At 42.9% G+C, this 13,140-nt stretch overlaps 1 protein-coding gene across 1 annotated transcript in view; it reads left to right on the forward strand.

Moving 5' to 3' along the window:
• Window positions 1–1,514: 1,514 nt before the first annotated feature.
• Myc (bHLH transcription factor Myc) overlaps window positions 1,515–13,140 on the forward strand; it is a 30,709-nt gene continuing 19,083 nt past the window's right edge. The window contains exons 1-2 of the mRNA XM_076435826.1: window positions 1,515–2,080; window positions 8,611–9,378. Coding sequence (XP_076291941.1) covers window positions 8,616–9,378 — 763 coding nt within the window. The 5' untranslated portion in view covers window positions 1,515–2,080; window positions 8,611–8,615. The remainder of the gene's footprint in view (window positions 2,081–8,610; window positions 9,379–13,140) is intronic.

Consider the following 13,140-nt stretch of genomic DNA (forward strand, 5'->3'; position numbering starts at 1 on the left):
GAGGAGCAATGTGTGCAAAAGAATGCTGTTTTAGAATGAATAACAGCACAATCTGTTCAATACATGAAAGTCAATTATCAGACTGCGGAAATTTATGTATTTATGATGTATTAAAAGCCAAGGTAGCTCCACCTTGCTTTGCACTCACTGGAACTATCAGAGAAGGAAATAATTTTATTTAATTCCAGATTCTTGAATCAACTTCTAATCAACTTGCAACTTCTCGTGAATACTCCTTCATTGTTTGAAATTTATAAGCGAGCATTACACATAATCGTAAAAGATACGAAGTATATAATTAGCGTATTATCAAGTATTGATGATACAGCTAAATATAGGACAGAATAAATATTCGTTACTGGATTACAAATACAATATGCAAATGGATACAATATGCAATTTATAGAAAATTGTAATAAAATTGTACCTACAATAATACTAAATTAAGAAATAAAGATTCTTCCAATCTGATTGTACTTTTAATGAACTTATTGCACAACCGCCATATTTATTCCTATCTAGAAATATAGAAAGTGCGATAGAAGATTCTGTGCTCTAATTGACGTTCACTTTTCTGTTATTTAATCTGACTTATTTATAACGTAAGTGAATGTTATATACATATTCTGAACTATTAACCGTTCGCTATTAAAATGTTTCATCAAATGCAATGCACTTCCTTTGCGAAATATTAAAACAATTTAACAGAAGAAGCGCTGTGTGTATGTACTATCTTTGATCTTTCCAATACGTTTTAAATTATTTTGTGTGCAATAGGTCGCATACAATGTTCGTATTCTTTTAAAAATTCTTTGTTTGTTGATAAGCACACAGTTTATCTTATCGTTAGGAAGCTACATGTTTATATCTACATACATATTCATAAATGTACTGAAATCGAGCCATTATTTTCATCAATAATATTGAAAATACAAATTGAAGATAAAGACAAAATACAAATATCTTCAATATCCTTAAAACAAAGTACCATTTTCAAAAATGACTGCATCAAATGAAATATTTCATTTTTAAAGTTGTAAGTACACTGCGGATCTGTATGCATTTGCTTCTGAAAATGTTCAAAAAATGCTACAATATAAAATTCCACAGAAACTAGTACAACTTTTATTCATTTCAGATCTACTAACCATTGAAAATCAAATTTTATTTGTTTCCGCTTTCTTAAAATTTGCCTAGAGAAATTGCATAAAAATCCGCAGTTAGAATTTCTGATTTAGCGTTAATTTACGGAAATGTATACATATTTGAATTTGGGGTGCATGCGATACATTTCTGTCCGTGGCTGTAGACGCGAACGCCGTCAGAAGACAGAAGAGGAGCGGGCCGAAGTGGCCCTAAGTAGCGACGCGATTATCGAGCGATACGAGACAAAATACTCCCGCGAGGAGTGAGCGTACGATGTCGGGGTGGGGCACATGGTTGCGTGGCACGGTCCTGGCGCCGGGTCTCTAGCGGTGGGCATGCCCGTCGCCTGTGGAAGATGCAAGGCACACGAGCAGAACAGTTCAGTTGCCTTTAACCGGCCTTAAAGCAAAGGTTGGGTTGTCGCCGATCGCCGTGCGCGTGCGCAGGGACAGAGTTAGAGCCACCGGCTTATCGTACAGATCGCGCCGAGAATGAAATTCTTTCTTTGTATGGTCGAATACAGCAGCAGCTTCTCTTCGTACAGCAATCTCGACAATAAACGAAAACGGCTGGAACGTTTATGGCCGAACGCGGCAATAGCACACGCGGCTGAATCGCCCGAACCGATAATTTTACCTTAAGACACTTTCCCGTGTCACTTTTCTACGGAGACACCGGGCCGCGGAAGAACGACAACGAGGGCCGAGGAGAACGCGTTTTCAGTGCCGCGAATATATCCGTTCGGCCCGTTTCGCTGTTCGTCTAGAGTGGGTGAACCGGAAAACAGAGGAAAAATTCACCGGTTCAAATAAGCGGGACACGCGCCTTTCTCGTATCAGTTCAGTTTTTTCGCGCGATATTCAAAGCCGCGCCAAAGTGAGTTCCATACTGGATAATATTTTTCTCTTGGGTTACAACACGAAGTGGCCGACAGGTTTGTTCATTATTTTATTTGCTGTTCATTATTTTCCCGAATTTTTCCCCTCGACATTCTCTGTCACCGGTATTCTGTTTAATCCTTGTGTAGTCAACCGGGTACACATTTATTCTATTTCTTTCAACAATTTGTTAATGTTCCTCTAAAATATATAAATAGAAAGGTTTTAAATCATTTATACATTTCGCGCTTGACCACACAAGGGTTAATATTTAGTTTTCTCTAGTGGTGGGAATATTTCGAGTACCGGAACATTAATTTTCAAGTCCCCGCCCTTCTCTGTTTTTCAGTAATTCCGGGAGATTTTAACTAGTGATTTTGCGAAAAGTGAATTTTGTGAAATTATTTCGTTACCGGGCGTCGCAGTTTGATGCAAATAGATTAGCATGCTAGACTGCTAAATAGACGGTTTTATTCAAGCTCCCCCAGCACGCGACGCTGTTCAGCATTCCGTTCGAAAATTGTAATGCAGATTTTTCGGAATTATTTCGAATCGATGGTTCTCGATAGATATTAATATCGATGAGAGACCTTTGTTTCCGCGAAAGTGAAATCCCACGAATACTTTGTATGTATGTATCAACTTACGAATTTCTTCCTGGCAGCTGGCCTGTCCGGTAGAATTATGCTTGTCTATAAATAGTGTTATAAAATAGTCGGCAGTTCATTTCAGTTGCACATGTATTCATTCGGTTGAACTTTGACGTGAAAATCACACCGCGCACTAGTACATATTTATGTATTTCGCGTGTGTGACAGCCGATTCGAATAATTGCACGAGCTAAATCGATATAAGAGCTTCAATATCATTTGACTTCTCTAGAACTCTACTAGACCAGCGGCTAGCATCGCGTCAACGCGACTTTGTTGAACGTTACTTTTCGTATGGTTAATTACGAAAACTGTTTGGTAAAGAATACATAAATATTTACAAAATTTTCTCAACATGCAGGGAATTTGTATTGCAATTTTTATAGCCTGCTTGTAAATTTATCCTTTCCTTTTATGTTTTCATTTTTTGAATATTTTTACTGAAAATTCTTGATTGATGAACTTTCTCGCGTGACGCTCGATTCGAATAATTGAACGAGCTAAATCCATATAAGAGTTCCAATAATTTGACTTCTCTAGACCAGCGGCTAGCGTCGCGTCAACGCGACTTTGTCGAACGGTACGTTTGCTATTGTCGGTTACGAAAACTGTCCAATAAAAAATACATTGTTACAAAATTTAACAAAAACATACATTTTATTTTCTAAAATATTTTTATTGCATTAGCTGCATTACAGTTAAAAAAATTAATTTGACGAGAGCGTCAAAAATTATTGAATATAATTTATTGTAACGTGACAATGGTCCGATTGTTTTTAAGCAACATGTATGTCATCTTCAACAGAATATCCACGAATTTTTGCACAAAACGCGGTCGTAGAAATATGTAGTTGATTCTTTTCGTAGTTCGTTTGGAAATTCCGAGATTTTGGTTGACGGCTGGCGCCGGAAATTGACTGGTGGATATTTTCCTAGTTTCTAAATGTTGCATCGTTTCGTTCGGATCGATATGCACGCGAAAATATGTGTGTCAGGCGGAGATAAGCGAGTTTACCCGGCATATTGCACTTTCTATCGCAATGTCGTGCAACATATCAATCCGCAATAGCGGTTCTAGTTTTTAGGAATTCGTTTGGTGTTTGCTTGAAGGCCGCCCGGGATATTTTTCATTATACTTTTACCGTATCGCGCCCTTTCATCCTCAGAAGAAATCTACTCTTAATTACAGTGCCGGTAGGAAAGCTGTCGGCTTGTTACACGCTTGAACGATAATGTTCGACGGAAGTTAGTGAACACACCACCACCTATCCAAAGCTGGACCGGTTTCTCTGTTCGATATGTGGACTTGTGGTTCTAATATGAAATAAGTTCGATCTATCGATCGTCGTCGGACGACGTGGAATGTCCAAGTCCTTATATGTACAGCGTGGGCTAACATTCGATTAGGTTTGCGGAGGTTCTCTTCAATTTTAAAATCCGTCTCTCCTCAAAAGAAATTCTTATCATTTTATTACACATTTCTGACGGAAAAATAAGACAGAACTTTCTAGGGTAATTCACACAAATTTTTTTCGGAAATCTAGAAATTTTCTTTGTTCAGAGCCGATTTTCTTGCATGCTATCTTCTGTATTGGTATACTAACTTAAAACTTTCATTAATAGTAAATACATAATGTGGATTTCATAGAGTTTGTACACTATTCGCAATTTGTACTCTCGGGACACGCCCCTTTCCTAGCGTCCTCACGCAGATTGGTCGAACGACTAGCTTTTTACAGTGTCAAATGGATTATCAGTGTTAGCAATAAAATGACCAAATTGTTTTTTCCTGTCCGAGAATGCCATTTTAACTGAAAATGTCAATTTCAGAGAATTCGCGTGGTAACATTAAGAAATCTGTAGTTTTATAAAAGTGATCAGTTATTAACGTTCAATATGTGATACATAGAATCATAACAAACGAAAACAGTTATTTTTATTCGGCACATGTCTGTGCGGAATCGATGGAATTTTCGCAAGAAATTATTCGGGATGTTTCTGCGAAAACATTTGTCTTCTGTTTACTATTCGCCGGGGAACGGTTTTTTCCCGCGCGCTCGACGACGTTACCAGGACGATCTAACGAAAGTTTATCTTTTTTTCTCCCTGCCGGGAGAGTAACACGAAACACGCGGGATGCTTTCTTTCGTTGGCAAGGCCGTTCTAGGAAGGTGATTTCTTCCCCCCCTAACCGACTCGCTTTTGTTCGATTCAGAGCGAAGTAGGGTCAAAGAGAAACGTCTAATGTATCATTGTTTTTCAGCGGTTCGCGTTTTTCACGGCCGAGCAAGCCACAAAGCTCACCGTCCCTCTTCCCTTCAGCCCCTTTCACTTTTTCTTCTTCTTGGCTTGTGTTGCTTACTTTTCGGGACTCTCCTCGTCCGTTCTCGATATGAATCTCGCGATGGACGACTCGGCTAACTGTCAAACGTCTTTGTCCGACCGGTTGTCAAAACATTGCCATCATCGATCCTTGTATATTTTTTTTAGAAATTATCTTCCTAATTATATTTACACTAAATGAATTTTCTAATACGTTTCATTTGTAATCACCAAACTTGTAATTTAACATGTTTGATATTTTCTATGGGCATTAGAACCATCTTCCAAAATGTCCTACAAAATGAATTCCATATAATGTTGAAATAACAAGCAACATCTAACGGTTCATTTTTGACAATATCATAAAAAAATCACATTTAATTAATTTCGTTTAAGAATTTTCACTTGGACCACTTTCATAATTATGAACACATGTATAGACAACAACAAAATAGAATTTTACTTTGGTGTACAGAAAATGTGAACTACTACTCAGCGGATCTTTATGCATTTATGAACAATTTGTTAATTAAATATAATACAGTAAAATATTTAAAAAAATTCAAGAATGTTGTAATGTTCCTTTTAATGTGTCAGTCGTCAAGGAATGAAATAAATTTTTACGTTATTCCTGTTTGCCACGATCAATGCAAAACATTTTTATTTTGTATACAGATCCGCAGTCTATTAACAACATACACATTTATTAGACTCTGTGTTCATTTGTAGGGCAAGGAGTTAAAAATGCAATCCCGACGAATTCGAATTTCTTGAAAAATACAAAAATCTTTCTCGGTACAAGTGCGGTTAGTTGTGAAAGTGACAAGGTTCGGGCTAGAACGTCGTACATAATTAATATCCACACGGTGGTGGTCCATCTGTGCGCGGGAACGTGGATAACGGTGCACGTTTCGGCGTCGCCGAGGTGGGCTCAATCGGGCGGATGTAATGTCTGTGGTATAATGCCGGCAATAAAAATCGGCGTGTTTTCTTTGCGTGCAGATCCGCGACGGTGGTGATACACACCCCGGCGAATTTCGCTGTAACCGTGAGTCACCAAAAGGAGCTGACTGGAGTTTGTGACCCCCGGGCGTCGCCTTCCCCGTCATTTCGTGTGACTTTTCAATGCGTGACCGGCGCCTCAGACGCGTTTCCTTCTCTCAGTGCATAACTGCACTCTCGGAAAGCGTCGTGACGAGGCGATCCTACAGTGCGCCTCTTGCCGCTTATGTAAAACAATGCGTCACTTTGCGAAAGAATCGGAATTTCCTCGTATTATCGTCTCCTGTTAATTCTTCTCGGTATCACCGTATAGCCTCTTTGCAGAATCACTTCACCTAAGAATAGTTTCTCGTCTATGCGGCCCGCTGACGCGACGAGCATGTGCGCGAAGTGTGATCACGGTAGATCACTAAACTGACACGGATGGTTCACCAATATTACCGGAAGGTATCGTAGTCATTTTCGAATTTATTTCTCTTAGAGGTAAAAAACGGTCGAGTTCTTTTTTATCTTGGCTACTATAATCACCTATGTCGCGACTGTCGTACTGTCTGGCTTATTGTTTAGTTTGAAGCGACTGTAGATAGTTCTGGCACGGTGAATTCGTGTTGCAGAAATACATTAGCGCCTGGTTGACTCATACCGAAATCCTGAGGTAGTACATAACACTGTTTAATACAAGGAAGTTGTAATCTGAATGAATCAACTGATGTGACACTGAAGAACATTGAAAGACGTATGGGAATCGTGGTTTAGGTGTTGAGCATCCTGGCGCAAGTTCCATATGAATGGACTGAAATATCACAAAGTAATGCATAAATAACAGCTCGTGACTCACTGGATGACATCGCTAAATTGTACGCATACGACGCTCGGGTCTCGGCAGACCCGGCTGTTGTCAAACATGAGCTACTCCTTGATTGCCAAGAAAGATTCTACTGTACCCAACAATCTTCTCCATTATGTAACAGAGTTTCAATTTTCTCTGCAGAACCTAGACCAAATGTTTCTCGTATACAGGGTGTCCAGAAAGTTCAAGATTTATTTTTTTAACGAATCCATCTCAATGGCCACCGGTTTTAAAAAGTCCACGGCCCGTCGGAGGCTGCGTCTGAGGGTCAAAATGCACCGTGAAGGGTAGTAACCCTCCAACTGAAAGTAATAGACGCAACGGTCTCACGCGGCGAGGTAAAATGACCTCGTCTAGGGATTCGGAGGTTGGTCCTTGATTTATTGCAGGTTGTCGCACCTCGGTGTATAGCGTTTGATTTGTCGTCGCACGCGTTACCGGTTTTTTTTTTCAACTTCTCCGTTGCGTCTCCGTTCGCGTTTCCGATTCGTTGCGGCAGGTTACCCAATCAGTCCATGGTCGAGTTCGAGATCGTCATCCCTTTCGACCATACTTCTCTCTACACGATACATACATACCGATTCAGTTGTCTCGCCGAGTACCGTTTCACCGGAGCGTGGCGAAATGAAAGAAACCGTACGTTAGCGTCACGTTAGTGGCGAAGGCCGAGTATTTTTAATATTCGTACATGCACATAGAGCCAGTCGCGTCACGACCTTTGTTCATATTTTCATACCATCAACTGCATTCATTTCGTTGATTCTCCCGATAATGCTCGAGGCGTTACGACACGCGTTGCAATATCTAAGCCGCGTTATTACCTCTACGTGAGGCCACATGTCGTAACATCGAAAAGGAGGAGGAAGTCGATGGATGCACATCGAAGTGATCGATACTAAATATGCGCGATTAGTCCGCTCGGGCGGATAACACGAATCGCAACTCCGAAGATTCATTCGCTTGGATAACTGGATAGCGTATACTCGGTGTTTCCTGTTTTTCCCGCCAAAAATATACAGCAGCAAAGAGGTCGGAGTTGATCCTTTGACGTACAAACGCATCTCTGATGTCATGCGTCTCTCGCGACACTGTACACGCTGAAGTAAAATGTTGTTAAACTATTATTATATATATATATATATATATACACAGGGTGTCCCAGCTAACTTGACCACCTTGAATATCTTTGTTGTTTTTAAAGATACGCCAAATGTCTGAAGGACAAAGTTGAATGGTAAAATGGGGCTCATGAGATACCAACAAAATTTTTTTTTCATGTAATTTTTTTTAGAGATATGAAGATACAAGAGTATGAAGGGCTCTTATGAGCCCCATTTTACCATTCAACTTTGTCCTTCAGACATTTGACGTATCTTTAAAAACAACAAAGATATTCAAGGTGGTCAAGTTAGCTGGGACACCCTGTATATTTTCCGTACCCGTGTCCAGGGGAAAACCCAGAGCACCTAAGGGTGCAGGTAGCGAACAAGCCGGCAACAAGGTGTCCTTAGGACTCGAGTTTACCTGAGCGGTCACTCTTCCACTGACGCTCGCACTGTCAATTTCACTCATTTGTGTTCGCTACCTGCACCCTTAGCTGTTCTGGGTTTTCCCCTGGACAGGTACGCGTCGCGCTGTCGAGCCGCACGCTGACCACTCTCGACGTTCCCTTGTTCGATATTTCTTGCACTGGGAAATAAATATAGTAAATCGACGTTAACCGACAAATTATCTAATCTAATTGTTTGCGGTGTGGTTTTAGGCGAGATGCCGGTGCCTGTTTGGGATTGCTCTGACTTGGGCCTGATAGACGAGCCCCTGGACACCGCGACGGTGGTGTCCGACGACATATGGAAGAAGTTCGACCTGGACTTCCCGCTGGACCGAGTGGTGGACGCACAATACTTGGACATGTATCACGAGCGGACGTACGACGACGGTGTTCTGCCGGATGTCGCGTACGACAAGATGACCTGTCTGGAATCGCGGGAGATACGTCACCACGATTGCATGTGGGCAGGTCTGTGCATCAGCAAAGAACACAATAGGACGTTACCGGCGAAGAAGGACTCGCAGATACAGAAGAGAATACCGGCGGGACGTAGTTTATTGATATCCCGAGCGAGCACTGTGCTGGCGACGACAATGTCAATGCAGCAACAGCAACAGTGCCGCGCAAGAAGCTTGGAGAGCGACGGCGATTCAACGAGACCCGACACACCGCAGACTTCGGGTACCTCCGACACCGAGACTGAGGACGAGGGACCTTTCTTCAGACACGATCAGATCAATATACACGAGAAACTGTCCGAGTGCATGTCAGAGGCGGTTACCAAGGCTGTGCCAGTGAGCGAGGTCACCGGTCAGCTGGTCAGGTTCCACGACAGGAGGAAAGAGGAGGATAAAGGTCAGTGTCAAGTGCACAAGGAAATCAATGTCAGGAATACCCACAGCGATCACTGCTATCACCTCAATCAGCCTATTGGCAAGAATCTGGAACACCTTGGCGTACAGACACCCTCCGATTCCGGTGAGTCATGATTTATTGTATATTACTCCCGTGCCATATACTTTGCCCCGGCATTACAGCGGGACCGTTTGATTCGCCTCGTCTTCATGCGCATGCAATTTCATTCAGTTGCCCCGTAAACTTTCTTACCCATTGTTATATGGGCTGTCTCCGAAATAGCTACGATCAATCTGAACATCTTAAACCTATTTCTTCGTACATAGATGTAGCCGAGACTGAAGCTTCCCGTAACAAACTATCACTGTTGTTTAACGTCCACATTTTTATATAAATTCAATCCAAGCAGCGCTAATTTGCTAATAAATGTTAGAAGTCGTGTCGGTTGGATTTTCAGAGGCGATTCGACGCAGAAAAGCTAGACGTTCGCGCACCTCGGGCCGAGAAAGCATTTTATCTCACACCCTTTAGACCGTCAAGAGCGTTTATTCGCCTCATTCTTTTGTACCCTCCTAACGGAGGCAGCAAGGTCGAACTAAGGATCCTCTTAATCGAGTGCAATTGACGGCGGCACGGCACTCCGGTGTGCACTTCGCCGAATTTGGGTACCCGCATAAGTATGCTAATCGCGGTTGGTTATTCGTCACCGGCTAAGGAACGGCTGAATGCAACACAATCGTAAAACTCGTTTTAAACAAGTTCGGAGGTCGGTACACTAACGTCCTCAGGTCAGTGGTGTTTTTCCGGGGAGAAAAGGGAACCGTGAGAATTTTTTTGCCTTGGAATCGAGTCGACGCTTTGCGGAACGGATGCACAGATTGCGCAAACAATAACGGCTTTGGCGGCCGTTATTGCTGATTCGGTGAGCATATCGTTTTAGCGTGCGCGCCTGTGTGTGAGTACCGTAGACAAGAAAATCTTACACCTTTCGCTTTTTTCCCCAGGGTTGCTGTGCAAGCACGAAGACAAAGCGAGGCTCTCGGATTTTTCGATTTGCACGATTCTCACATTTTCGAGCTAATGCTTTTTGTCCCGGGACAAAGGCATGTTTTTCATCTGTTAGCATACGTATCCTTAACGAGACAAGCACTCGAAGTCCACTCAAAACCGAACAGCAACAGCGTCATCGGAGACCCCGTGTCGTATTTCTGAAATATTTCCAAGTTGTTTCCCCGCAGATACAATCGATTCCCTCGGATAGACGTTCTTTGACTTAATGTTGCCAAGGACATGACGCCACACATACTAGACGTAGACCGTAAATGTAATTTAATTGGTGTGTGTGCGACGTTCGTTCGCTTTCAATGAGAAGAATGATTGCCATCGAAGAAGAGACGGGCTTGATAGATTATTATTGCATCGATAGCAGCCGTTAAAAAGCTTCATATATCAAATGCGTGTCGAGGTTGAGCAAACGTTTGTGTATAAAACAATACAAATTATTGCCAGCCACAAACGTGTTCGTAATCGTCCCTCGAATACCGGTTCGAATATTCCTGCACACTTATTCTCTCAATTAAGAAAATCATTTTCGCCTTTCGAATTTCTCTAGGAATCGTTAGTTGCAATCTAAAAATAATTAGCTAATTACCGGGAGTTGTTCGGAGGTGGGCAACCGTAATTGGCTTGACCAACTTGTCTCGCGAGAACCGAGGACCCGGTACAAAATGCAATGTCAACATCATTATATCGCGGTGTGTTATACAAGCGGGAACGCAGCAACTATTTAGCAACGAGCGCAGAAAAATCCGTAGCGTGCGTCTTAGGAATTCCTTGAGTTATGTTGCCTCCTCTGGAGGCTTCGTGATTGGGATTCGAGAAGTTTGCGAGCATTTTCAGGGCACGTCACGTATCTTCCCCGTAGCAGAGCACAGTCCTTCCGTCACGTGTCTTGTTCACTGGGTCTAACTATAGTGATTCCGAGAGAGGTGGTTTGGCGCGACTCGCATAATTCGCTCGACCTGTACGCTATGGCGTGTCTAGTCGGGGAGAAAATTGTGCCGTTCGCCACCTGAAAATATGTTGCGCCACATGGCGACATCCTACGGCCTGTAGATACTAGATACTAGACACATGCACACATGCGCAACGTTGCAGCTGAACGACTGTCACCGAGTCGTGTGTATGCGCGCGCGGGCTGTTCGTATGATAGGAGAGCATGACCAGGAAAGAGTAGTGCAATAGCGAACGGTGAACACACGTTCGTTGATTGCATTGACCTGCACGTGACCAAACATTTACGCCAGCTCTCTTCCGATTATACATCAAAACGAACGACATTGCTGGCCTATTTTTCCGCACAATGTTGCGCTCGTATCGATCCGGGCTCTACAACGTAAAGAGAAACTCTTCGGCTATTGGAAATGATCTCCTGTTCCCTATCCGACGGCGTTACACCGTGTGCATGCGACTCGTGTGCTTTCAGGATGAGACTGTTCCCAAGCTATCTGTTTAATTATACCAATCACAATTAAATCGAGTACTTTAATTGATTGTAACTGATGACCGACAGAGATAAGCTTTGTCAGTGAGCCGAGAACCGCTCGTGCGACAAGACGGTGAGAACTCTCGAGCGGGAACGCCGATAGGGTCTTATAAAGTGTGCCGTTTCCTGATCGTCCAAACTTAATGGATCAAGAAGACGTTACTGTGCGACCGGACACACCACGAATTCGGCCTTCGTGTTGTCGTCGTGTCACCGGGCGTAATTGGTAATTGCCAGGGGCACAACTTGCAAATAGGTACTTCTGCCAGCCGCCCAGACGGGTCAGTGAAACCACGAGAAAAGCGTGGCCTCGTTAAACGCGTTAATAATTAGTTAACGTTCCGGTATTCTTCATATCGGATGAGCAACACTGTCCTCAGACATTCTACGACGAACACCTTTCGAATTCCGAAGACGGGAAAACCTCACGAATAATGCACATTCCCCTTCTATTTGGTGATTCGAAGTTATGGTCCGTTAGATCTCGCAACGAATTCGATTAAACACTTTCTAGAGTCCAGATGGTAATTTTTTATTTTTAAATTAATGTCCATTTTCACATAGATTATTCGCGGAAAACTAGGAAAGAAGATTTCCAAGCGTGTACAGGTGCATCGCGAGGCATGATCGTCGGAGCATGCGCAGGTACTCGCGCGGGAACACGAAGGTCACGCGGTACCAAGTGACGTCAATCGATAGCCGGCCGGCCGGTCGGTCGCTGCTTGCGGTCAAGCGTGGGACCCCGCCGCGGCGGTTTAAATGGTCGCCGGAATGCGGTTAAGCCTTTTTGCCATTCGCGCCACAGTCGCGCTCGCCGTGGTGAGGGATATCCAGTACCGTATTACACGGGCACAGTGCCCCCTCGGCATCTTCGCTCCGCATTGAAAGTCGCGTACCGATTCACGAAATTCCACCTCGTGCTACAATCAACGATATCTTTCCTCAAAAGAAACTTAAACCCATACTCGTTAAAAATCTTTCAGAATCTTCCAAAAGCAAAATTTTAACAATTTTTGTGCTCGTTCTGTTCTGTAATGTAATTCAAGTTTTTGTTATTTCCATAAACTGACTCACACCGGCTACTAGTTAGTGCTCGGCAGTTTCAGAGATAAATAATATTGCGACCGTACTATGTCTTGTCCAGGGATCAGCCTGGCGTCGGCATTTGCGTAATGTATGCGGAAAATGTGTTTCGTTTTCTTGCAACAATTTTTTTTTCCCGTCAACACCGCACGTGACAGAGCCGAGCGCACGTGACAGCAATGATAATAGACCTGGGTCGCTTCATTTTCCGTGGTTCATGGCGCCTCACGTTACACTGTTTGATCGAACGATGTTAT

The sequence above is a fragment of the Lasioglossum baleicum genome, chromosome 12 (genome assembly GCF_051020765.1).
Source record: "Lasioglossum baleicum chromosome 12, iyLasBale1, whole genome shotgun sequence".
In the NCBI taxonomy this organism is placed as follows: domain Eukaryota; kingdom Metazoa; phylum Arthropoda; class Insecta; order Hymenoptera; family Halictidae; genus Lasioglossum; species Lasioglossum baleicum.